The 25,161-nt window shown below is 49.2% G+C and overlaps 2 protein-coding genes across 3 annotated transcripts in view; both read right to left on the bottom strand.

The window, feature by feature from the left end:
- Positions 1-25,161, bottom strand: part of RNF181 (ring finger protein 181) — a 92,341-nt gene that overhangs the window by 13,355 nt on the left and 53,825 nt on the right. The window lies entirely within an intron of this gene.
- VAMP5 (vesicle associated membrane protein 5) lies at positions 34-19,853 on the bottom strand. Of its 2 annotated transcripts, none has more exons than XM_083514509.1 (3): positions 19,501-19,853; positions 5,318-5,455; positions 34-1,728 (listed from the first exon to the last, which is right to left on the bottom strand). In XM_083514509.1, the coding sequence occupies exons 1-3, from the start codon at positions 19,501-19,503 to the stop codon at positions 1,540-1,542; spliced, it is 330 nt and encodes a 109-aa protein (XP_083370635.1). In that variant the 5' UTR covers positions 19,504-19,853; the 3' UTR covers positions 34-1,539. The 2 variants fall into 2 exon arrangements, with proteins under 2 accessions (XP_083370635.1, XP_083370634.1); XM_083514508.1 differs by lacking the exon at positions 19,501-19,853 and adding an exon at positions 9,624-9,781.

Below are 25,161 nucleotides of genomic sequence, written 5' to 3'. Positions count from 1 at the left end.
CAGCAGATGTAGCAATTCATGCACAACAACTCATTATTATAAAACAATCCACCTTTTACTGTTCTTGCCACAGAGCACAGCAGAAACAAGAGTCTCCCCCCCCCACATCCCTGTTTAAAATAGGAGGCATGTTTTTACAAGTTAGCATTAAAGAAATTAACCTATATTCTAGTCACTTGCTAAGCTGAAATTGGAGGAGCACAGTGCGAGGTGGAGGCTAGGAGTGGTTTTGGCTGCTTCCATGCCAGTAATCCTTAAAATTATCTTCCTTATTATCCTGTGCAGCACATGTTATCCAGGCTGCCCCCTCTTCACTTTGGGCCATCTCATAATATGGGGCAGTTCTTGAATTGGTTTGTACATAGGCATATATACAGACCTCCTTCATATGCTGCTAAACACAAGAACAAAATGAGGGGGAAAGGTGGGTTTTTACTAGATCACTAAATAAGCAGCCATGTGCAAAAATAAAATAAAATAAGGCAAAGCAATAACGTATTAACGAAAATGGTCAAACATCAGGCCATGCTCATTTCGGAGAGGGAAACAGCTAGCAAAGAAGGGCTAGCGTTCTATGGGCATAGCAGTAAAGCTGGTAACTCTGTACCAGATTTCACAGTAAAAAGATCCTGAAGTAAGGCACAAATTGCAACAGAGCATGTCTTCAATATGAGAAGCGTGCAAAGGCTTGTGGCACCTGGGAGAAGAGATCCTGCATGAATTTGGCCTTTGCAGACCTCGCTCTTCCTGCGAACCTTCCAGTGTCCTGCCACACCCACATTTAAAATATCCCCAGGCCTCCAAAAACAGGAGGGGGGTGGGCTGTTGTACTCAGGTGCTGCTTGTGGATTTCCTACAGGTATCTGGTTGGCCACTGCAAGACCAGGATGCTGGACCAGGTGGCCATTGGCCTGATCCAGCAGGCTCGTCTTATGCTCTTAAATGAACAGGACCATCATCCAAACACTGCTGTGCCCCAGGTCTCAAAATCATCTCATCCCCTTCTCTGCCACGTTTCAGGGCATCCAAACTTAGCTGCCTGGGGCAACTGCCTTTGTTTGCACCATGATCAAAACACAAAACCTAGATTCTGTATACTATGGCTAATTTCAGGAGTGGAATTTGCAGGATGCAGAAAATGACAGGACCTGCTCTGCCAACACAGAGACACACCTCCAGATTTGCCTGGGTATAGGCACAGTAGCAGCGTAGGACCACATCATTTAACTTTTCATAGATTCTCTTCTAGATATGCAATATGCAAAGAAGCTCTGAATAGCATGTGGCCCAGCTCACAGTTGAATGGGGTTGCAAACATACAATGCTTTGCCATTTAGGAACGAGCACAAATATTATCTGAGCACTGTTGCTGGGCGCTAGAGAATGGTGGCAGCAGATTTTTCTCTTGCACACTGTTTCTGCTGCAACAAATCTGTGACCAAGTCCTGCTCAAGTCCATCCAGAACACACCAATGCAAGGGGCAGGAAGAGACAACCTGGCCTGCTGCAGATGATCTGGGAGTTGTCCCACTAAGCCACTCAGGGTCCACCATCACCCTTTGCTGGGGTGTCCATGTTTGCAGAACTGGGGAGGGTGAAGTAAAGAACTATAGCCAGGATGAGGATGAGGACTCCTGCGACCACGCCCACAAGGATGACCTTCCATTTCATGTTCTTCCAGCGCATCTGCCGAGCCACTGTGCCTGTTGTCTTGGAGAAGGCAACACTCTAGGAGGAAACAGAGAAGGAATGCAGCCTCTCTTATTCATAGGCATACAGGATTGTTAATATCCCACCCTTTTTGGAGGCTCTCCAACCCAAACTATTAATTAGAGCCACACACCCCACAATCAGTTTAGGCTTAGCCATGCTGCAGTATCTGGTGCTCACAGATGGTTCCCACTGTAGGGAGTGACACTGTCCAGGGAAAGCTGAAGCCAAGGAAAGGTTATGCAGTTCTGAAACTGCTGCAGATACGGGATTTGGATCTGGCACCGGGCGAGGGGTGCAGGGCTTGGAGCATTTCAGCTTTGGTTGAAAGGAACTAAAGGAACTGAAGACAGTAAAGGCGGGCTTCAGAAGGTGCAGGAAAGAGAGGGATAGGGCATAGAGTTTAGCTTCTAGAGGGCGTAACAAGATGTCATCTCAGCAAACAAATGGGCCTGCCTTCACACTTGTTGAGGTCACAGGAAGGGCAGGACGCAGTTATGGGAGAAGCAACCCCCCCCCACCTTTCCCCTGTAAATGCTGTCTCCCACCACCCAACTCCTCCTGGAATCACTTTCATTTGCAAAGCCTGGCTGGGAAAATATAAAATGAGGCATTTGTAAGAGACAAGAGACATTTGCCACAAGGAAGAATTAAAGTCTCCACCAATGTCCCACAAGCCCACCTTTAGTATTATGTGTGAATATGGGGTGTGCGTGCGGAATAAGTCATGAAAAGTAGTTTAAAAGAGGGGAAGGGAAAACTATTTAATTTCAGAGCTCATCTCTTGGAACAGCTTTTTTAAAAGGATGCAAAACCTTCATCGTACAAAAGCCCAGTGCTCTGATTATACTGCCTTATTGACACTGTCTTATTAAATTGTATTTTATAAGTAATTTTGGGGGAAGCTGCCTTGAGATTTGGAGAAGCAGGATGCAAGTGTTAAGTAGGTAGGTAGGTAGGTAGGAAGGAAGGAAGCAAGGAAGACAATAAGATGGAAATGGACTAAATTTACACAATATGCAATTACTGGGCAGGGTTTAGATTGCCTGGTACAATATGTTATTTTTTTAAAGCATGGAGTCCACATGCTCCCTGCTGTTTCTGTTGAAATGTCATAAACCAGAAGAAAAGATTGATCTGGATTTGCTATCAGCAGCTCAGTGGGCAGAATTTCCATGTTCTCTACGATCCTGGGGAAAGGTTGCAACATTTGGGACTTCATAGTTTAGAGCAGGAGTAGTCAACCTTTTTATACCTGCCACCCACTAATGTATCTTTCTTGACTGTAAAATTTCCTTACTGCCCACCAGTGCCCGATGGAAGGAGCAATAGAACCCCCTACTGCCCACCTAGAATCCTGAAATGCCCACTAGGGGGCGGTATGGACCAGGTTGACAGCCCCTGGGTTTAGAGACAAGGTGTGGAAGAGGTGACATGATAGAAGCGTATAAAACGATGCAGGGCCTGGAGAAAGTGAGCAGAGAAAAGTTTTGCTTCCTCTTTCATAATGTTAGAACTCACAGACATCCTATGAAGAAGAAGAAGAGGAGTTTGGATTTGATATCCCACTTTATCACTACCCTAAGGAGTCTCAAAGTGGCTCACATTCTCCTTTCCCTTCCTCCCCCACAACAAACACTCTGTGAGGTGAGTGGGGCTGAGAGACTTCAGAGAAGTGTGACTAGCCCAAGGTCACCCAGCAGCTGCATGTGGAGGAGCGGGGAATAAAACCCAGTTCACCAGATTATGAGTCCACCGCTCTGAACCACTACACCACACTGGCTCTCCAGGCGAAGGTTGGGAGATTCAGGACAGATAAAATAAAAGCACTTCTTCCTGCAGTGCACAGGTAAACCACTGAACTGATGGTCACCAACTTGACTGACTTTAAAAGAGGATTAGAAAAATTCTTGGAGGAGAAGGCGAATACCTGGCCGAGATGCCTCTGAATCCCAACTGCTGGAAACAGCAGGAGGGGAAAGTGCTCCTGTGCGCAGGTCCTCTTTGCTCGTTTCCCAGAAGAGGTGTCTGTTTGGCCACTATGACAACAGGATGTTAGACTGGATAGACATCTGGACCAGTCCAGCCTGTTCTTCTTATGTTCCTAGCCTTCGCGAACCAGGTACCCGACAGTGTTTTGGATTACAACTCCTACCAGTCCTGGCCAGTACTGCTGTCCCATCATTCCTTTCCCATTCTTTACTTTAAGAAAACAGCCCCAGGCCATCACAGCAATCCACAGGATCCTGCTATCTCCCCACATCTTACTTTAAGCCAGGGGTCTGCAACCTGCGGCTCCGGAGCCGCATGTGGCTCTTTTACATCTTTGCTGCGGCTCCGGGGCAGATACTAGCGAGGGGAGGAGGCGCATTGTGCGCCCTGACACTCCTCACTGTGATGGGCGCTGTACTGGCTGTGACGTTGCATGGGGGCGGTGCATGCGTTAGTCACGCACCGTCCCGACATCACCTTCCCGCCCGCTGTCAGATCGTGGCTCCGGAGATATATTTGTTTGAAATGTCGCAATGGTTTTGCGGCTCCCAGTTGTTGTTTTTTCTTCGGAAACGGGTCCAAGTGGCTCTTTTTGTCTTAAAGGTTGCAGACCCCTGCTTTAAGCCATGGGTAGGCAAAGTAAGACCCGGGGGCTGGATCCAGCCCAATCGCCTTCTAAATCCGGCCCGCGGACAGTCCGGGAATCAGTGTGTTTTTACATGAGTAGAATGTGCCCTTTTATTTAAAATGCATTTCTGGGTTATTTGTGGGGCATAGGAATTCATTCATCCCCCCCCCAAAAAAATATAGTCTGGCCCTGCTGAAAAAGTTTGCTGACCCCTGCTTTAAGCTCTGCCAGGGAGGGGGAAGCCCAAATCAGCCTGGGCCTCTTGGACTGTGACTCCGAGGGGCAGCAGAAATGAACTATTTTGTCCTAATAACAGCAATTACTAGACAAAATGTCTGTAAATTGCTGGAGCTGGTGCTCCTCCTTCTTTTCACGGGAGATAGTATTAACTCACAGCTTGAACTTTAGTTGAATAGGTGCTCTTCCACTAGCAGCAAAACTCATAATAATCCTGGAAGGATTTTGAGGGTGAGTCTCTGACAAGTTGGTACAACAAAGTATGGCAAATAGCTCTTGAAGAATAAGTAAATAATAGAAGAAAATTGGCACAAAGCCTAACGCACAAAGACTCCTTTGTAATTGAAAGACACATTTTTATTACGTACACGGCTAAAAACAAAAACAGAGGACTCCCCTCACATTGTAAAACCTTTTTGTTAACATGACTTGTTTATCACCTTCTTTACAAATAGTAGCCTGGGATTAGAACTCATTAGCTTATTTGGCTGATATTTTGCATGCATTACCTCAACACCAGCTTCTGAGTTAGGCTGGGATATTTAATAAAAAAGAAAACTGGAAGAAGGGAACCATTTTGGAGGGGAAGACCACGTGATTCTCCTGCTGTCTCAAGGACTCTGGATGAAATGCTGACGACAATCTACTGCAAACAAGGGTCCACCCATCACTTGTGGGGTGTGCAAAAGCCTACCACCCCCAGAAGTGCCTTTTGCAAAGGGGCTGCTCCCTCCCGCCCCCTTGCTGTACCTGGTTGCGAAGTTCATCTGCCCTTACATCCAGCTCGCTGAGCTTTATCTCACGGTCCAGCACTTTGTTGTAATTGTCCAGCATGATCTCTGTCACCTGCTCAGCCTCCCCCTGACACCGCTTCAAATTGTTTTCCCCCTGCAGAAAGAGAAAGGATGATCATTGTTGTGTATTGAGTCAAAGGATTTTATATTTGTATTATTATTGTCTGTATTTGCATTAGGGTAAAGTAACTGCCTTTTGGTTTCAGAGGGTACAGCTACTATTGGTTCATTTAAGCTGCTGTATTTGGATCCTCTGTCTTATTGGTTTCCTCCAAAAGGCAGGACTGTGATTGCCTGATATTGTTCCCTCCAAAATGCATCCTTTTTAGCTAGTCCCCTGTCCCTATAAATGTAACTTTCCCCTCCTCAGGTCTCAGTCTTGTTTGCTGTAATAAAGAAGTGTTACTAGAGAACTGTCTCCAGCATATTATGTTAAGAGAGCTGAAATCACAAACCCCACGTCACAACAACTGGCGACGAAGGTGGGATCCAGAATGCTGAGGAGCGGTTAAATGCACCCCTGCCTCAGAGTCTGGATTGCAGCTAAGAACAAGACTCACTGGCCAGCTGAAAAGTCGACCCTGCCCACAGGACAGTGGAGAGTCCAAGGGTATTGGAGCCCTTCCAGCCATCAGAGCCCCACACATGGGAAGACTACGTCGAACGCTTCGAGTTCTTCGCAGGGGCTCAAGGGATCACCGATGCCAGCAAAAGAAGGGCCACATTCCTGAGCTACTGTGGGCCTGAGACCTTCAAGCTGGCCAAGGCATTGCTTGCTCCAGCGAAGCTAAGTGAGACATCTCTCAAGGATATTCTTGCCTGCCTAACAAGCCACTTGGCGCCTACTGAGACCAAGATGGCCCGGCGGATGGAGTTTCATCAACAATCATAGCAGAAGGAACTCTGGTCCCTCACGCTGTTTGAGGCTGGAACACAGCAGCTGAGTGAGGAGTGTACGTGCGTACAGAGATAACAAGGTCTTGGAGAAACCAGGGCAGGAGGAGAGGACTGGGTCAGAACACCTAGTTGCCCTTTCAGGTCACAGGGAAGTCAGGGACCTTTTGCTCCCATGAAACTTGCCAGGGAGGCTCCAGGTGCAAAGGCCTCTGGAGGTGTCACCTTGCCAACAAAGGTCCGTATAGTTCAAGCTCTGGTTTTCCCAGTAGTGATGTATGGAAGTGAGAGCTGGACCATAAAGAAGGCTGATCACCAAAGCATTGATGCTTTTGATTTCTGGTGCTGGAGGAGACTCTAGAGAGTCCCATGGACTGCAAGAAGATCAAACCTCTCCATTCTGAAGGAAATCAGCCCTGAGTGCTCACAGGAAGGACAGATCCTGAAGCTGAGGCTCCAATACTTTGGCCACCTCATGAGAAGAGAAGACTCCCTGGAAAAGACCCTGATGTTGGGAAATATGGAGGGCACAAGGAGAAGGGGACGACAGAGGACGAGATGGTTGGACAGTGTTCTCGAAGCTACCAGCATGAGTTTGACCAAACTGCAGGAGGCAGTGGAAGACAGGAGTGCCTGGCGTGCTCTGGTCCAGGGGATCAGGAAGAGTCGGACACGACTAAACAACAACAACATGCTGGCTGGGACGGATGAGAGACGTAGTTCAACAGCATCTGGAGGGCACCAGGTTGGCAGAGGCTGTTTTAAGTCATGGAGATGGGTGGGAGGGGGTTGTTCTGGGATACAATACCACCTTCTGTCCAAGATCGAACTCTAGTTCCATATATTTGTAAACCTGGATGCCTACAGCCAGAGCCATCCCCAAACCTGTTTTCCCACTTTTTCAAAAGACTTGCTTTCATCAACATAAAGGAATGGTAAGATGGACAATGGGTTCAGCCTCCTAAATGCTGGCAGATTAATTGCATTTCAAAGCCAGGAGGAAGATGGGCTCCTCTTGGAGTGAGAGGAGGCAATGTGATGGTTGTTTTTGTTTGCATTTATGTTTGCATTTATGATGAAATGTACAATTGTACTTCAATTATTATTTTTTTATTTTTTTGGTAGAGGTTCTGCTGTCCTCTGGCAGGGGCTGCTTGGGCTCAATGGCAGGGGCGGGGCTATCAGACGACTGCCCTAAAAAACCTCAACAACCTTTTGTGTCTGGATTCTTCCTCTTAAAATATGGCGACCCTATTTAAGCAGCCCAGCTCAGGTGTGTGAGACTGTCTGCCAGGAGCTGGAAATTTCTGTGCTCTCTTTGTTATATGATGCTATGAGTTTGCAGAGCGGGGGCGCCTAGATCCCCCATAAATGTGTTATGAGTTTGTGGGGGGCCAGATCCCCCTAAATTCTTAGATTTAGTAAATGTTAGGAAAAAATGAATGCTTGGCGTATTAATGGAAGCTACCAGATGCTGAATCCAGCAGCAGCAGCAGGCAGGCCGGCCAGTTTCCCATGCTCAGGAGAAGATGGGTCATTACTTGCAAGGAACAAAGAGAGCGGAGTACTGGGCCATTAAGAATGATTGGCAATGCAAATGCTGCCAACCAGCCCAGAACTGTGAGGGGAGAGAGACTTTCCGCTGGTCATTAGGCAATGCCTTTTCCACCTGCCTCCCCTCACATTCCAGCCCTGGGAGCATTTCCTAGAAATAATTTTGTAAGTTGTGTGTCTCTCAATTTACCGTATTTTTCGCCCTATAGGACACACTTTTTCCCCTCCAAAAATGAACGGGAAATGTGTGTGCGTCCTATGGGGCGAGTGCAGGCTTTCGCTGAAGCCTGGAAAGCGAGAGGGGTCGGTGCGCACCGACCCCTCTCGCTCTCCAGGCTTCAGGAGAGCCGCAGCGCCAGCCCCACAAGGTCGGGGGACAGCGGGGAGGCGGAACGCCGCCATCCCGCAGTCTTCCGATGTGGTTTGGAGGCTGACGGTGGGGAAATGCGTGCTTCTCCCCGCCGTCAAGCCCCGCAAGCTCCGGGGACAGCTGGGAGGTGCAGCGCGTCTTCCCGCTGTCCCCGGACCTGGTATGCAGGCGGGCGGCGGGGAGAAGAGCGCTTCTCCCCGCTGCCGGCCCCACAAGCGCCTGGGGGGGGGAATAAATTTTTTTTCTTTATTTCCCCCCAAAAAAACTTGGTGCGTCCTATGGGCCGGTGCGTCCTATGGGGCGAAAAATACGGTAACCCTTTTATATGGTTCTGTAGGTTTTGTGGTATTTTATGCACTGTGATTTGCACTTATTTTTAGTGATTATAGATTAGTAATGCTTTATTGTAACTGACAAGTGTAAACTGTTTAATTATTATTTGCTGATGTTTAATTTTACTGTTTACTATTAAATTCTAATGGATTATTGAATATTGCTTTATTTGATATATGTTGTTTATTTTAAAGTTATTGTGACTTTTTATAATGGATCAGATTGTTACTATTACGGTAATGTTTGATGTTTTATTCTGTTTTTATATGTGTTGGAAGCCACCCAGAATGGCTGGGGCATAAATAAAAAATTGTTGTTGTTGTCCTATTAATTCCTAAAATTTCTGACTTCCCCTAAGAATCATAGAAATGTAGAGCTGGAAGGGATCACCTAGTCCAATATTACTGGGTGATATCCTACAAAGTCTTACTCACAGTAAACCCATATAAATTAATGAGTCAATTTAAGCCCATTAATTTCAGTGTGTTCTGAGTATGACTAACTCTGGTTATCACCCATTAACTTTCTAACCAGTGAGTAAGCCCCATTTCTTTATTAATAATTCTACTTTAGCTACAGATTCCACTGGATTTTGTTAGCAAAAGAGCTACATCACCCACAAATTATTTTATTTCCCCTCCCTTTCCTTCAGTTTCACCTTTTACCTTTTTGCCCCCCCCCCTTTACAAAGGAACAAACAAATGTGCTAATAAATGGCATCCCTGACTTGTCTCCCCTGTGAGGTCAAAACCCAGTGAAATAAACCCATTAGTGCATATTTTTGCTTTGTTTATTTTGGAATGTATGTGCTCTTCAACACCTGACCAAATTATAAAACAAAATAAGCATAAAAAATACAATTATGGTAAATAATTGCAGCAGAGCTGTACAAACACATGAAAAGCAAATATTTTAAAAAATCACAAAGTGAAAACAGCATCTTAAAACCAGCTGGTTGATGAGCCAGAAAGACTGCTCTGCCTGGTGGCATAAGGCCATCAGATTTAGTACCAGATGAGCCGCCTTGGAAAAACCAGTCTGCCTGCAGGGACCACAACAGAGAGGGGCCTCTCTGCCTGCTCCCCACCCTGGTCATCACCACCCAACTCACCTGAGTAGCCATCTGGGTCTCAGAAAAGGGCCTCAGGTGTTGAATTCTATGTTCAGGAAGAAAAGGGCAGACTGGGAATAAACCTCTGGGGTGTCTTTGCACTCAGATCTGCCTTTCGCTTTTGGTTAATACAGCCAATCTTGTATTCACAGATACCAGTTGAAATGCGTGTGCAGCTGGAATAGGTCAGATAAGGGTTTGCGTGAGATCTGCACCAACAAGATTCTCAGGCTCACAAGGGTTCAAAAACCAAGTGGGGTGCTCAAAAATGGCCGCAGTCCTTTGGGCATCACTGGAGCTCCCTGGCAGCTGAGTTCACCCTGAAGGCAATACATTCTGAAGTCTCTTGGGCCCACAAACCACGGCTGGAAGCTGAAGACAGCAATACAAAAGTATAAAGGTTCAGAAGAAGTGGCAGTTGACCTAGCCTTGGTCATTCCTGGAGTGTGTCTCCCCATCTCCTGTTGGAATTCCCCACAGGAAATGAGAAGCAAACACCAACCCATTGCCTGAAATAGCTTGTTTCCTGCTGCTGCAATGGGTGGAGGAAGGCTGAACCCACTCAGGGAACCGGGCCAAAAGCCACAGGAAACACAAAGGTCTTTTTCAAATGCTGTTTCCTTTGGAAAGCCGGGGCTGGCAGACAAGGAGCCTGAGGCAATGATCCTGGCCCAAACCAGCCTCTGCTACACCAGACTTGTGTCACGCTGGGGAGCGCTCCCAAGGAAGGTGAAGGTCACTGGGAGGAGAGCTCAGGAAAGAGAGCCTTTTCCCCAAGATCCTTTGCATCTGAGGAGGGGAGGAAGAGAAAAGTGCAAGGATAGTGGCTAAGAAAGACTCACCTGGTCTCATGGCTTTGAAGTACACCATGACACGTACAATACAATCCTATCTTATACAGTGGTACCCCGCAAGACGAACGCCTCGGAAGACGAAAAACTCGCTAGACGAAGGAGTTTTTCGTTTTCTTAGCCGCTTCGCAAGACGCATTTCCCTATGGGCTTGCTTCGTAAAACGAAGCTTGCCCCGCAAGCTCCGGGGATAGCGGGGAAGCGAAGCGCGTCTTCCCCGCTGTCCCCGGACCTCTTTTGAAGCAAGGGGCGGCGGGGAGAAGATCGCTTCTCCCCGTTGCCAGCCCCGCAATCTCCGGGGACAGACCCCTCTCCCCGGACCCCTTTTGAATCAAGGGGCGGCAACGGGGAGAAGCGATCTTCTCCCCTCCGCCCCTTGCTTCAAAAGAGGGGACAAAAGAGGGTGCGCGCCTTCCCCTCTGTCCCCGGAGATTGCGGGGCAGGCAACGGGGAGAAGCAATCTTCTCCCCGCCGCCCCTTGCTTTAAACGCGGCGCTTCCCCTCTGTCCCTGGATGGTCTCCATAGGAACACATTGATTTTCAATGCATTCCTATGGGAAACCGTGCTTCGCAAGACGAAAAACTCGCAAGAAGAAAAAACTTGCGGAACGAATTAATTTCGTCTTGCGAGGCACCACTGTACTCATCTAATTCAACCATAAGCAGCTGAAGGCCGCTGATTCAAATCCCGCAAGTTAAATGTGAGCAAGAGCTCAAAAGCTCTTTTGTGCTGGGTCTTCCCAGTGGAAAAAGAGCTTAAAAGCTCTATGCCTTGCTTGGGATCCAAGGCACTCTCTGTGGGCTGAGTCTGGGATGCTCCCCTGAGATAATGTTGGCCCCACCAGATCTTGAGAGAGCAAACTGGGGCCTCCAGAGCTGGTACAAAGAGTATGTGCATTTCTGCATATACATGGAACCCTTGGAACCAAACTCCCATGTAAAATGTGATTGTACTGTATTTGAAAGGGTGACTCATGCTGATCCCCCAAGACCTAGAATCACTGGTCTTCAACTGGTGGGCCTGATCTGTGGTGGGTTGCAACAGCACTACTACCTTGTAAATATATGTTAAAAGATTAAGAAATGGGTCCCCCCAAATGCATGTTTGGGTTAAAAGTGGGTCTTGAGTCTGAAGAGGTTGAGGATACCTGATCAAGATAATTTCTTGAAGGACATTTTTCAAAATGCTTAGAGAGTTCCATTCTGCAGTCTCTATTTGATTCTCTCTGTGCATATTTTTTCATACCATACCAAATCGGTGTACAATAAGATAAAAATATGATAAAATACCAAACACTATAGACTCAGTAAACTAAGAGGAATACAGTGGTACCTCAGGTTACATACGCTTCAGGTTACATACGCTTCAGGTTACAGACTCCGCTAACCCAGAAATAGTACCTCGGGTTAAGAACTTTGCTTCAGGATGAGAACAGAAATTGTGCAGCGGCGGTGCAGCAGCAGCAGGAGGCACCATTAGCTAAAATGGTGCTTCAGGTTAAGAACAGTTTCAGGTTAAGAACGGACCTCCAGAACGAATTAAGTACTTAACCCGTGGTACCACTGTAAAACTATTTGTACAATTGTAAAACACATGTTCCACACCTTGACCCAGTTATACTTCAAGGAAAGCCGTCTTATACAAAAATATGAGGCACTATGTGTGGTAAACCTGAGAGTGTACTGAATACCTGAGCAATAGTTGCATAGTTGCCTTTCCCTCTCTGAGACTTGCCAACACCTTCATAGTGTCCATTAAATTAACCTTCCCAGTGTCACGTAGTTGGCCTCTGTAGGTCACAAGATGCTGGTCTTTGGCCTGATCCACCTGCAGGAGCTCCTGTGGTGTTCTTCACCCCACAGACATTTCGGAAGATGAAAGCGAAAGCAAACAGAAAAACCCTTGTTGGGACCTCACACAGCACTCCACATGCTTTCTCAGAGGCTTGGTCCACTATCAAGTGTCTCCTGTGCCTTCATCACAGAAGGCCTTTTGACAGATGAGATCCCAAAGCAGAAGAGCAGGATTAGCTGTTCCACTACAAGCATGAGAGCAAACTGGAGCAAACCCTGAGGAGCTCCACCATCTCACGGAAGGAGAGTTTTGCTGGCTCTCTTACTAGGAACGTGTTCCAAAAAGTTATTGAACCTTGCCTCCCCACAGCTCCGCCCCACACTGTGCTTACTGGGACCATCTGCTGAGTGGCTGTGTGGAAATACACCGATGCACCAGCATGCGCACACACACACTCCTCCATCTGAGCATCTGTACATTATTCTTTCAGCCTGGCTGCCAGCTGCTCCCCTTCCTCACTGTTGCCTCTCCTCTCACACCTGGCACTTCTAAGCCCAGGCCTAATGAGGAGAGAAATCTAGCAGCAACGTCCTCCAGGCCTAGTGCCCTCCAGCCACGCGTTGGGCCCGATGAGAGTTGTAGTCCAAAACATCTGGAGGGCACAAGGTTGGGGAACACATGGTGCAGCATTATACCAACATTATACCAACTGCATTATACCAACACTGACTTGCAGCAGCTCTTCTGCTCATCATGTTTTGGGGTGGCCTTATCAATGCTGCAAACCAGTGGTTTTAGGCCTCATCTGGTTTCTTTTGTTTAATGCTACAGATTCTTAGGCATGCATCTCATACTTAGAAATAAGCACGCACATTAAAATATGTGCAATAATTGCTGCAGGAATCTTTCACTACAAGAAAGAAGATTCCACCTAAACATTAGGAAGAACTTCCTGACAGTAAGAGCTGTTCGACAGTGGAATTTGCTGCCAAGGAGTGTGGTGGGGTCTCCTTCTTTGGAGGTCTTTAAGCAGAGGCTTGACAACCATATGTCAGGAGTGCTCTGATGGTGTTTCCTGCTTGGCAGGGGGTTGGACTCGATGGCCCTTGTGGTCTCTTCCAACTCTATGATTCTATGATTCTTTCTGTTGCTGGCAAAAAAGGCACCAGGGCCCTTGTTCTGAAGGTGGCTCTCCCATTGTGATGCAACAAACCAGGCACTTTGCTAGCAGGAGAGGAAAGCCATCAAGAAAAGCCGCCCTGCGTGCTGGGAAAGGAAGGTACCTCCTCCTTCCAAGTGTTGGGCTTCCTGTGCGCAGCAGGAACTACTCTGCAGCCGGGGATGTTTATTCCCTCCTGCCAAGCTCCTATTGTTTACTGTGAGACTAATTGATTGAGGAAGGCCACAGTGTCAGAACTCTGTGAAGGAATGACCAATTTCCTGCTTGGCAGGGGGTTGGACTCGATGGCCCTTGTGGTCTCTTCCAACTCTATGATTCTATGATTTCTATGACCAGCTGACAGAGCACATATCTCATCTCTAACAGCAGAGTCACAGCAGACCAAGACTGAGAATACTCAAGCAGCCTCTTGTCTTTCCTGGGGAGGAAGGCAGCTGAAAAAAGTTCTGATCTCTTGAAGTCAACAGAGGAAAAGCAGGCCAAGTCAGTCATGTGAGCCCATAGCCCTGGCAGCTTTGGAGAAGCCCCTCTCTCTCAGCTCCCTGTCTGAACTGCAATAGCAACAACTCAAGGCTGGTGCCCTCCAGATGTGCTAGACTATCTTTCCTGTTAACCATAGCACCCTATGGCCATGCTCCCATCAGCTGAGACTGATCAGATCTGTGGTCGAAAGCAACTGGATGGCACTTAGCTGGGGGAAGTCTAACCCGCCCCAACTTTAGACAGGTGGAGTCAACTTTAGACAGAAAAATACTACGTTTGCACCTCTCGGTAGAAGAGGGAACTAAAACCCACATCCTTCCTGTCAAGTGGGTAAATCTTGTATGTGAAAACTGAAAACCTTCATGAAGCATTAGAGGAAGGCAAGCATTTGTAGCATGTTTTCAATATCCACCCAGTGAGGCTCTCAAAGTGATTTAATGTTTCCTGCCCAGTAAGGCCACCTGAAGCAGGCAAAGTCAGTGCCCACCAGCCGACAGGCACTCACTTCAAACCAGGCAGTCCTTGAAGAGACTGGCAAAGAGCCCTTTGCAAAAAGCCCTGCTCAGCTGATACACGGTGGTGCTTCAAAGTGCAGGGCTCTCTGCAACCCCAGCTTGTTGCTTTAAAGTCCCAATAATCAGCAGGACTTCAAAGTGCTCCATCACCTGATGTCACTCTGATGTCAGGAGACTGGCGGGTGGGCAGCTCCACTCACCTTTCAAATCTGGCCTGTGAGGGGTAGAGAAGATAAGGATGTGGCTCACTGGCCACCCTGGGAAAACAACATCAGCTGCCTGCCCTCTGAAGTCTGCAGAACAGTCTGTTGTGCAGCAGGCCCTCCTGGCGCAGAGGGAAAAAGGAGAGGGAAACAACTGCCAGGTAGCAGGTGCCTGGGGGTGGGGGAGCAGGCACAGCTATGAACATCACTCTGTCTGTCTGTCCTGAAGTCTTAATTTGGCCTGCTGCCTCCAGTGTGGCTGTAAGGGCTTGAGCCTGAGTGGGTTCAGGGGGCAGGCACAGGCACGAGGGAGGGGGAAGGCGAGGGAGGGGGAAAAGGAAGAGCAGTGCGGCACGGCTGCGCCCATCTCACTGTGCAGCCCCCCATGGCACCTGGGGTGGGCTGCTTCTCCCCCCCCCTTTCCTCCGCCAATGTTCTATCCTGTTCTTACTTTCAACAAATGAAGGGCTGCCATATTTCAAGAAGTAAAAATCCAGCTCAGAAACCTGTTGAGCCCACACCAAAAAATGCCCCACCCCACATTTTGGAACTATTTTTTAAGGAAAACAACACTGCTGACATGGATTGCCATATGTCTGGACATTTTTGACTACACTGATTCCAACTGCAGTATTATGGGTATGTCTGGGAAATTCTGGACGTATGGCTAACAAATGAGGAGTACAAAAAAGAAGAAATATTCCTAAAACGACACTTTGAAAGAGTGAAAGTGATGAAGGGAACACAAGGATTTCATTGCTTTGTTCCATCTACACCCAGTCCAACAGAAATTGTGACTAAGGTGTACTGCTTTAACAATGAGAGAGAATTTTGACACTGAAGGAGGTACAAATTCTCTGAATATGGCTGAGATAACTGGCTATATGACCTGTGAATATATTAAAGCATTGCGGTTGACCTATGTGCTGTTGGTGGACTGTGAAAGTGAAGAAGCAACCGCGACCTTCTTACACCTGCCAGGCCCAGTATCACCATTTGCTTTCCCATCTAGTCGGGATGTACTTAAGGTAGTAATTAATGAGCACACTTTGCCAAAAAAATGAAATGTCATGTGCAACAAATGCTCTTGAAAAGTGTTTGGCGTAAAATATAAATAATGGAAGGATCAATGTTTTCAGACCTATTTCTCATGTGTAAGTTTTTTTTCATAATTTTGTTTGCTATGCATTTTGTTGTAATGTTCATGAAGTGAATTACTAAGAAAAATTCTGTCAAGGTGTTAATTCTATAATGCAATAGCAAGCCATCATTCAGATTTGGAACACATTTTAAAAAGAAAACCCTAGCTGTTCAGATACCTTTTAACTGAATAACTTTCTAAAGGAATGCTTGAATTAATTGATATTATAGTGTGAAGTCTCGTTTATTCTGTTATATTTTACTCCAAGAAGACCAATTTATCCTAAATAGAACCCAATAATGCATAAAATATTTTTAAAATGTGATCCCATGATGAAATTCTGCAGGTAGCTCTTAGAAATATCAAATAATCAATACTTTTTTGGAAATTTTAAATCATATTAATTTTTTACATTTTAAATCTTGTAACTGAAATTTAAAATTTAAAGTAAGGTCATTGTGTGCCATATCATATTAAAGCTCATGAAGTTCTGAATAGATTGGTGTTTTTAGTTTTGACGTATCTCAATTCTGGGCTGAGCATTTAAGGTTTTTTTAGGTTTTGGCGAGGCCAAATTGTCATTTTTAAAAAATCTCAAACCCTTATAGCTCAAAAATGGGATGAGATTAAAAAATAAATTTAGATTTAATCTTAGTTTTACCGTATTTTTCGCCCCATAAGACGCACCGGCCCATAAGACGCACCTAGATTTTTGGGGGGGAAATAAAGGAAAAAAATTTTATTTCCCCCCCAGGTGCGCTGCGCTACACCAGGAGCTTAGGGCGTGCGGAGCTCAGCGCGCCCCAAGCTTCTGCGTGCAGGCAAGGTCTCCGCTAGCGTGGGAGAGCCGGGCGCCTCTCCCAGGGCTAGCGGACTCCTGCGCTAATCCAGAACCTTGGGGCAAGCTGAGGTCAGCGCGCCCCAAGCTTCTGCGTGCCGGCAAGCAGTCCGCTAGCCCTGGGAGAGCCGCGGGGCTCTCCCAGGGCTAGCGGATCGCTGCGCTATACCAGGAGCTTGGGGCGTGCTGAGCTCAGTGCGCCCCAAGCTTCTAGGTGCGCGCAAGCAGTCCGCTGCCGCCCCAAGCCTGGCGCACCCGGCAGGAGGTCCCACCGGGTGCGCGAGGCTTGGGGCGGCAGCGGACTGCTTGCGCGCACCTAGAAGCTAGCAGTCCGCTGCCGCCCCAAGCCTGGCGCACCCGGTGGGACCTCCTGCCGGGTGCGCCAGGCTTGGGGCGGCAGCGGACTGCTAGCTTCTAGGTGCGCGCAAGCAGTCCGCTGCCGCCCCAAGCCTGGTGCACCCGGCAGGAGGTCCCACCGGGTGCGCCAGGCTTGGGGCGGCAGCGGACTGCTTGCGCGCACCTAGAAGCTAGCAGTCCGCTGCCGCCCCAAGCCTGGCGCACCCGGTGGGACCTCCTGCGGGTGCGCCAGGCTTGGGGCGGCAGCGGACTGCTAGCTTCTAGGTGCACGCAAGCAGTCCGCTGCCGCCCCAAGCCTCGCCAGGCTTGGGGCGGCAGCGGACTGCTTGCGCGCACCTAGAAGCTAGCAGTCCGCTGCCGCCCCAAGCCTGGCGCACCCGGTGGGACCTCCTGCGGGTGCGCCAGGCTTGGGGCGGCAGCGGACTGCTTGCGCGCACCTAGAAGCTAGCAGTCCGCTGCCGTCCCAAGCCTGGCGCACCCGGTGGGACCTCCTGGGTGCGCCAGGCTTGGGATGGCAGCGGACTGCTAGCTTCTAGGTGCGCGCTAGCAGTCCGCTGCCGCTCCAAGCCTCGCGCACCCCCTGCCGGGTGCGCCAGGCTTGGGGCGGCAGCGGACTGCTTGCGCGCACCTAGAAGCTAGAAGTCCGCTGCCGCCCCAAGCCTCGCGCACCCGGTGGGACCTCCTGCCGGGTGCGCGAGGCTTGCAGACACTCGCCCGAAGCAGGGGGAGCCCTCCCGAGGGCTCCCCGTGCTTCGGGCGACAGGCTGCCGCCCCAAGCCTCGCGCACCCGGTGGGACCTCCTGCCGAGGGCGCGAGGCTTGCAGGCATTCGCCCCATAAGACGCACCCCCGATTTCCTCTTCATTTTTGGAGAGGAAAAAGTGCGTCTTATGGGGCGAAAAATACGGTAATCATTCAACAAGTGTACAGAATATTAAGAAAACTGGATGACATGAGGCAAAAAAGTTGGATCACTTGATATGGAATGACCCAGATCATGGGAAACCCACAAGAGGATTTGAGCCCAAGAATGCTCTCCCCTCCTGTGGTTTCCAGCAACTGGGATTCAGAAGCATCTCCGCCTCCAAATGTGGCCAGCGGCCATCACCTTCTTCTCCACGAATATGTCTAATTTTGAAGCCATCTCGTCTGGTGGCCCCACTGCCTCCTTTTATCTGTCCTGAATCTTCAAACATTTAGTTTCGTTGGATGTTTACGAGTTCTGGTGTTCTTCGGAAGAGAAAAACTTTTCTCCTTCCACTTTCTCCACGCCCTGCATAATTTTACAAACTTCTATCACGTCGCCTCTTACTCGCCTTCCCTCCAAACTAAAAAGCCTCAAACGCGGCCACCTTTTCTCATAGGGGTGTCGCTCCACACACCCCACACCCCATAACTTCGGCTGTCCTTTTCTGAGCCTTTTCCAACCTTGAAATATCCTTTCTGAGGTGAAGCAACCGAGCTGCAATCTTAACCACCGCCCTTACTTCGGAGTAAGCCCCATTGCATTCAACAGGGCTTCCTTCTGAGTAGAGATGGTTAGAATTGCCCTGTAAGGCAGACGTCCAACCCGCCGCCTCCGTCCCCTACTGGCGCCAGGGCGCAACTACAGTGGTACCTCGGGTTACAGACACCGCTAACCCAGAAATACAGTGGTACCTCGGGTTAAGAACTTAATTCGTTCCGGAGGTCCGTTCTTAACCTGAAGCACCACTTTAGCTAATGGGGCCTCTCACTGCCACTGCACCGCCGGAGCACGATTTCTGTTCTCATCCTGAAGCAAAGTTCTTAACCCGAGGTACAATTCCTGAGTTAGCGGAGTTTGTAACCTGAAGCGTATGTAATCCGAGGTACCACTGTACCTCCAAACGACTCTGTCTAGAAGGGGCAAACAGATTCTTCTGGAGGCAGAAACAGGGGGTCCTGGGTCCGGCAAAGCCACATTCTGGGGCCGCGGAGAGCCCCGCAAACTCCCGGCTGCGCCCAGATCACGAAAGAAGCTCCCGACAGAGACGCTGCCCGGCCCCTGCCCGGGGGTCTGCTCAGACTTCGGAGGCAAGCAGCGTGCGCGGCAGTGGCGTAGCGTGGGTTGTCAGGACCCGGGGCAAGGCAAGTAATTTGCGCCCCCTAACCCGTGGATTTGCGCTCCCTAACCCGTGGATTTGCGCCCCCTAACCCGTGGATTTGCGCTCCCTAACCCGTGGATTTGCGCTCCCTAACCCGTGGATTTGCGCCCCCTAACCCTAACCCCCAGATGTTGCGCCCGGTGCGGCCGGCCCCCCCCTGCACCCCCCCCACGCTACGCCACTGGTGCGCGGGATTGGAGCCTCCGACCGAAGCGCCCCACGGCAGCCGTCGCGGGCGCGGACCCAGCCCGCAGCGCCGCCTCCTCGGTGCCCCCGGCGTGGGCTGCCCAGAAGCCGGGAGGGCTCGCTGCCCTCCGCCGGGTTTCCCCCTCGGAGCCGCCGCCGAGCCTGACCCGACGGCTGTGCCGCCCGCCCCCTCGGACTCCTACCATGGCTGGCCCTGCGCGTCGGAGAACTCGGCTGAGTGGCGGCGGCAGGACGGGCGCCCGCTTCTCGTCCGACTGGCGGCCGGCCTGCCTTCCTGCCCCCTCGGCCGGCGGCGACGGGGCGGCGCTTCGGGTCGCGGCACCTGGAAGGGGCTCGCTTACTCCGCGCGCCGCTTTCGCTTTCCTTGGCCGGGGAGCGGCGCAGGGACGCCGGGAAAACGACCCCCGGAGGGGCACCGCTTCGCAGCCCCGGCCAGTTCCGCGCCGGGCCGGCCCCTTCGTGGGCGTCCCCTCGCCCCAAGAGGCGCCTGAGTCCTTGGAGGGAGGCGAGGGAGCAGCCCAAGGTCACTGCCCGGCCCAAGCCCCAGGGCGAGGAGAAGACGGGAGCCCCCCAGACGCCTCCATCGCCCCGCCAGTTGCCCCGGGGAATCTGGACCTGAGCGCGACAGCAACACCTGAGCTCCCCAGGTATGCCGGAGACGAAATATAACCAACCAGGCCAGTAGACACTGGCTAGTAGCCCTTCTCCTCCTCCGTGGATTTTTAAAGCTAGTGGCCATGGCTAAAACATGCTCCTTGTTCCATCGTTTAACGATAGGCCACCCGGATTTCCTTTCCCCGTCCTGTGTTTTCCAACGTTCAACTAACTACATTGGGTCCCAGTGTTATGAGAGAGGAAGAAAAAGTCATTTGTCTGTTTTCTGTACACCGTTCATAATTGTATATACAGTGGTACCTCGGTTTACGAACTTAATCCGTCCCGGAAGTCCGTTCTTAAACCAAAGCCGTTCTTAAACCAAGGCGCACTTTCCCTAATGAAGCCTCCCGCCGCCGCCGCCCTTCCACTGTTCAGATTCCGTTCATAGACCGAGGTAAAGTTCACAGATGGGGACACTGCTTCCAAAATTGTGGAGTTCCTAAACCGAATAGTTCTTAAGCAGGGCTGTTCTTAAACCGAGGTACCACTGTACCTCTGTCATGTGCCCTCTCCCTTGCCTTTTCTCTGAAGCCCCAAATGCCACAAGCCTTTCAAATGAGGGAATTGCTCCATCCCCTTGGTTGCCTTTTTTCTGAATCATTTTCCAGCTTCAATGACCAGAAGTGGACACAGTATTCCAAGTGTGGTTGCATCATAGATTTGTATAAAAGCATTCTGATCATGCCAGCGTTATTTTAATCGTAAAGATCCCTAGCATGGAGTTTACTTTTTCACAGCTGTCACTCTCTGAGTCAACATTTTAATGCAGCCTTCAACCACAATACCAATATATCTTTCCTGGCCGTCTCAGATCCCATCAAGTGTGTATGGGAAGTTAAGAGTCGCTTTATTGCTTGCTTACATTGAATCACATTTGCTATGGTAGTATCCAATAATCTGGTCTGGAGAGATCCTTTTGGAGCAACTTGCAAACCTGTTTTGCTTTGACCACCCTAAACAATTTGGTAGCAACAGCAAAGTGGCTACTTCACTGCTCATTCCTCATGGGCATAGCGGGGGGGGGCAGCTGCTGACCAGTAACTGACCAATCACATTGCAGATAGCTTGGTTCTGCCCTCACTAACATAAAACCTACCCCCCAACATAAATCCTGGCTATGCCCATGTCACCCCTAACTCAAAGTCACTTAAAGGTAAAGGGTAAAGGGAACCCTGACCATTAGGTCCAGTCGTGACCGACTCTGGGGTTGCGGCACTCATCTTGCTTTATTGGCCGAGGGAGCCGGTGTACAGCTTCCGGGTCATGTGGCCAGCATGACCAAGCCGCTTCTGGCGAACCAGAGCAGCGCACGGAAACGCCGTTTACCTTCCCGCAGGAGCGGTCCCTATTTATCTACTTGCACTTTGACATGCTTTCGAACTGCTAGGTTGGCAGGAGCAGGGACCGAGCAACGGGAGCTCACCCCGTCCCGGGGATTCGAACCGCCGACCTTCTGATCGGCAAGTCCTAGGCTCTGTGGTTTAACCCACAGCGCCACCTGCTTCCCTAGTCACTTAGTCCAAGTCACTTAGACTAAGACTAGTCCAAGTCACTTAGGAACCAGTAAAAAATCACCAGCCCCAATACAACTCATTGGAGAACCCCATTTTTGAAAATGTAAGTAGCTTGTATTGGCTTGAAAAAGGGGTTCTGTCTCCCCTCTCTTTTATGACACATTGATATCAGAAAGCCTGGTGGAGTTGGTGTGTGTGTGTGTGTGTGTGTGTGTGTGTGTGTGAAACAGACATTACTTTTTTAAGGTAAAAATTGAAGTGCCAGTACTCTTACTTGATGCAAGCATAGAAGATACCAGCACAAAATGGCTGCTATGAGCAGCAAAAGAAAGAGGCGTTAGTACATGAGTTGCTGTTGTTGGCATCGGTCCTTTGACATGCGCAGATGCGATTTCCAGCACCGAGGAAGTGAGTCCCCACACCACGCTGTGCTGGTTAAGCGCATTGCACAGGGACTCACCAAGTGGGCGGCTCTGTTCGGGGGCAACTCGTGGGCCGGTTAAATGGCCCCTGTGGGCCGTTTGTGGCCCATGGACCTTAGGTTGCCTACCCCTGGGTAAGAGAGCTATCTGTTAGAGATGCTGTGGTTGTATCCTGCATTGTAGATCTTGTACTGAGCAAAGAGTTGGGGTAGATGACCTCCAGCGTCCCACTCATCCCTGTGGTTTTATGAGAGCAAGCAGGTGATCCTGCTATTAGGGATTTCTTTGATTTTACATAGAATGCAGCCTTATCTTACCTTTGTTCTCCTGTTGTTTACTCTTTAAAGTTGCCCAGTCTCCTGAGATGGCAGACACCCAGAGGACCTTCTCTGGTCACCTGCAAGGGACTGATTCTGCATGGGAGCAAGCTACCGTATTTTGCGCCCCATAGGACGCTCCGGCCCATAGGACGCACCTAGGTTTTTTGGGGGGAAATAAAGAAAAAAAATTATTTCTTTTTTTTTTATAAAATTTTTATTTGGTTTTCTGCTTTTATAAAAACAAAACATACACAAAGAAAAAACAAAAGACAAAAACATGTATAAAATCAGCATATCCCCGTTTCATGACCTTGTTCCCTGACTTCCCCCCACCTCCCCTCGTGCATCCCAGTTTCAAGATTATATCAGCAAATTGGTGTTTCTCCTCTGAACAATCTTATTCATCTTATTACCTTTTTTATAATAAAAATTGATTTTCATAAGTTGGACTTACACTCTCTTCCATCGATTTTCATTTTATCTTAATTAAAAGTCATCTTAACCAAACCTAAAAATCTTAAGAGTTTTTAAGAGTCTCTTCTTCCCTCCCTCCCATCCCCGGTTTTTGTCCCTTCCCAATAAAAATCCAAATTCGAGATTCTCAGCCTGGGTTCCTCACGTCCGAGGCTTTCAAATCTCTTTCAGTCCCTCTCCGCCTGTCCTGTTGGTAGTCCTTTATGTCAGTCGTCGGGTCTGGGAAAAGTTCTTTCATCATCAAAGTGTATCCTCTTCCCACAAGAAGATTCAAACGTAACTGCTGAAGAATTTCCACAAAGTCTATCTCTTCAAAGTCTAAGTCCAAACGGAGGCCCCAATCATATTTCTTTATTTTACAATCCTGTATTCCGTTTTGTCTTGGGACCTCCTCCTTCTTCTTCTGTGTCTTTCGCAGACTTGTGGTAGATATGTTCCCAGCGTCTCCTTGCTTGTATTCCACAGATGTCAACTTTTGGTTGTTACTTCCCAGGATTACTTCTTCTTTTTCTTGTTGTTTAGTCTCTTCCAGCTCTGTAGTTATTGTTTCCCACTCCGCTGTGGATTCTTTCTCATTGAGGTCCTCAATACAAAGAGCAGAGTTGCCTGTTCCCAAGGTCATAGTCTCAAGTTGTTTATTCATGGCCAAGCTCTGCTCTTGTAAGATTCCCACCAATTGAAACATCCTTTCGATTTCCACTAGTAACTTTCCTTCCACAGCCATTGTATCCATTGTAGTTTCACAGAATTCCCCCTAGGGGGAATCTGGTTACTTATTTGCCTTTTCACCAACAATCCTTTAACTGATTATTGTTACTTTGTTTCCAACAGTTTTAGCTCAATTATAACTCGTCTTAGTCCAGAGGGATCTTAAATGACAATTTCTCACTTTAAACCGCCCGTTTGGCAGCTTTGACAGCTGTCAAACTCCGCAGCTCTTACACAGGCACAAAGGCAGGACGTTCCCGAGCTCGGGAGGGGGGGGTTGTTTAAAACAAAAGAAGGGTTTCCAAAACTCCACTCTCCAGCCCAAAATTTCCTTTAGTTAAATCTTGGAAGTTAATGTCCTTTTTAACTCACCCCGCCAAGGGTAGGCTCTCCAGCTTAGCTCTTGTGTCGTTGCTTAGATCGTCTGCAAGGGGGGGGGTGCGGACTTCCTTTTAGCACACCCCCCGGCCGTCTCCAATTTAAGGTAGATTTTTTAAAGTCCCAATCCGTCTTACTCACGGGTGATTCTTTCAGTCCAAATTTTCAAGGAAGGAAGTCAGCGCTCTCTGGTCATGGCTCGCGGCTTCGCTCTACCAAGGTAGCGATCGACTCTCAGTGCCACGCCACCCCCGTATCCCCTCCGCAGCCTTTAAAAAGGCTCTTTGCGAATCAGGGGGGCGCTTAAGGCACCCGCCGAGTCTTCAGTCCGCAGGCTTCCGCGCCTGCGGTTTTTAAGGGTCCCCGCGTCGCCGGCGCGGCAAAGACCCATCCTCGGTAGAGCTGATTCCCTCCGGAGCTCGGAGGGAATCCGCCATTTCCAGATCGCGTCAACCCGGAAGTCATGAAAAAAAAAATTATTTCTCCCCCAGGTGCGGGGCTGGAAGAACCAGGTCGGGGAACAGTGGGAAGACGCGCTCTGCCTCCCCGCTGTCCCCCAAGCTTGTGTGGCTGGCGATGGGGAGAAGTGCGCTGATCCCAGGACTGCAGGCAGCTCTGCGCAACCCTCGGAGCCGGTCTCCCGAGGGTTGCGCAGAGCTTCCTGAAGCCTGGAGAGCGAGAGGGGTCGGTGCGCACCGACCCCTCTCGCTCTCCAGGCTTCAGTGAAAGCCTGCATTCGCCCCATAGGACGCACACACATTTCCCCTTCATTTTTGGAGGGGGAAAAGTGCGTCCTATAGGGCGAAAAATACGGTAATCTGTGGTCTTTTTTAGTTGTGGTATTCAGCATCGTTCGTCTCCCCCCCCCCCCCGACTTCCCTAAATGGCCTGAGGCCAGCGAGGCAACTCAACGCACACCCTTTCCCGAGGAAGCTTGAAGGTCATCTTGACTTACGACATTGTACTCCCCAAGTGGCACAGCTAGTGGAAATTAGGTTGTCGGCTATAGAGAGAGTTTTCTCTCTGTGGGGGGAAGTATCCTCTCCCCACAGAAGCTTGCCTGGCATGCTTTGAGCTGCATATACACCATACATTTAAAGCACATTTTCCTCCACCCCCATAAAAAAAGAATCCCAGGAATTGTAGTTTGTTAAGCATGCTGGGAACTGTAGCTCTGTGAGGGTCAAACTGCAGTCCCTGGGATTCTTTTATTGGGTGGGGAATGTGCTTTAAATGTATTCAGGGTAAGCTAGTTTCAGTGAAATTTTATTGCTGATTCAAATCAACAATAGAAGCCACTGCAGCACCTTGTCATGGACTGAAAAGCAAAGAGACATTTAAAAATGGAAAGCGTAATGCTGGTGGCCAAC

The sequence above is a fragment of the Podarcis liolepis genome (assembly GCF_965112155.1).
Source record: "Podarcis liolepis genome assembly, chromosome: 7".
Taxonomy (NCBI): Eukaryota; Metazoa; Chordata; class Lepidosauria; order Squamata; family Lacertidae; genus Podarcis; species Podarcis liolepis.
Note: the sequence above shows the minus strand (reverse complement) of the source record. Positions and strands in the feature narration are given on the sequence as shown.

Excerpts from the sequence above, each read along its gene's own strand:
- VAMP5 (XM_083514508.1), bottom strand. Across the intron at positions 1,729-5,317 it reads CAGATGAACTTCGCAACCAG|AGTGTTGCCTTCTCCAAGAC; the intron begins GTACAGCAAGGG and ends GTTTCCTCCTAG.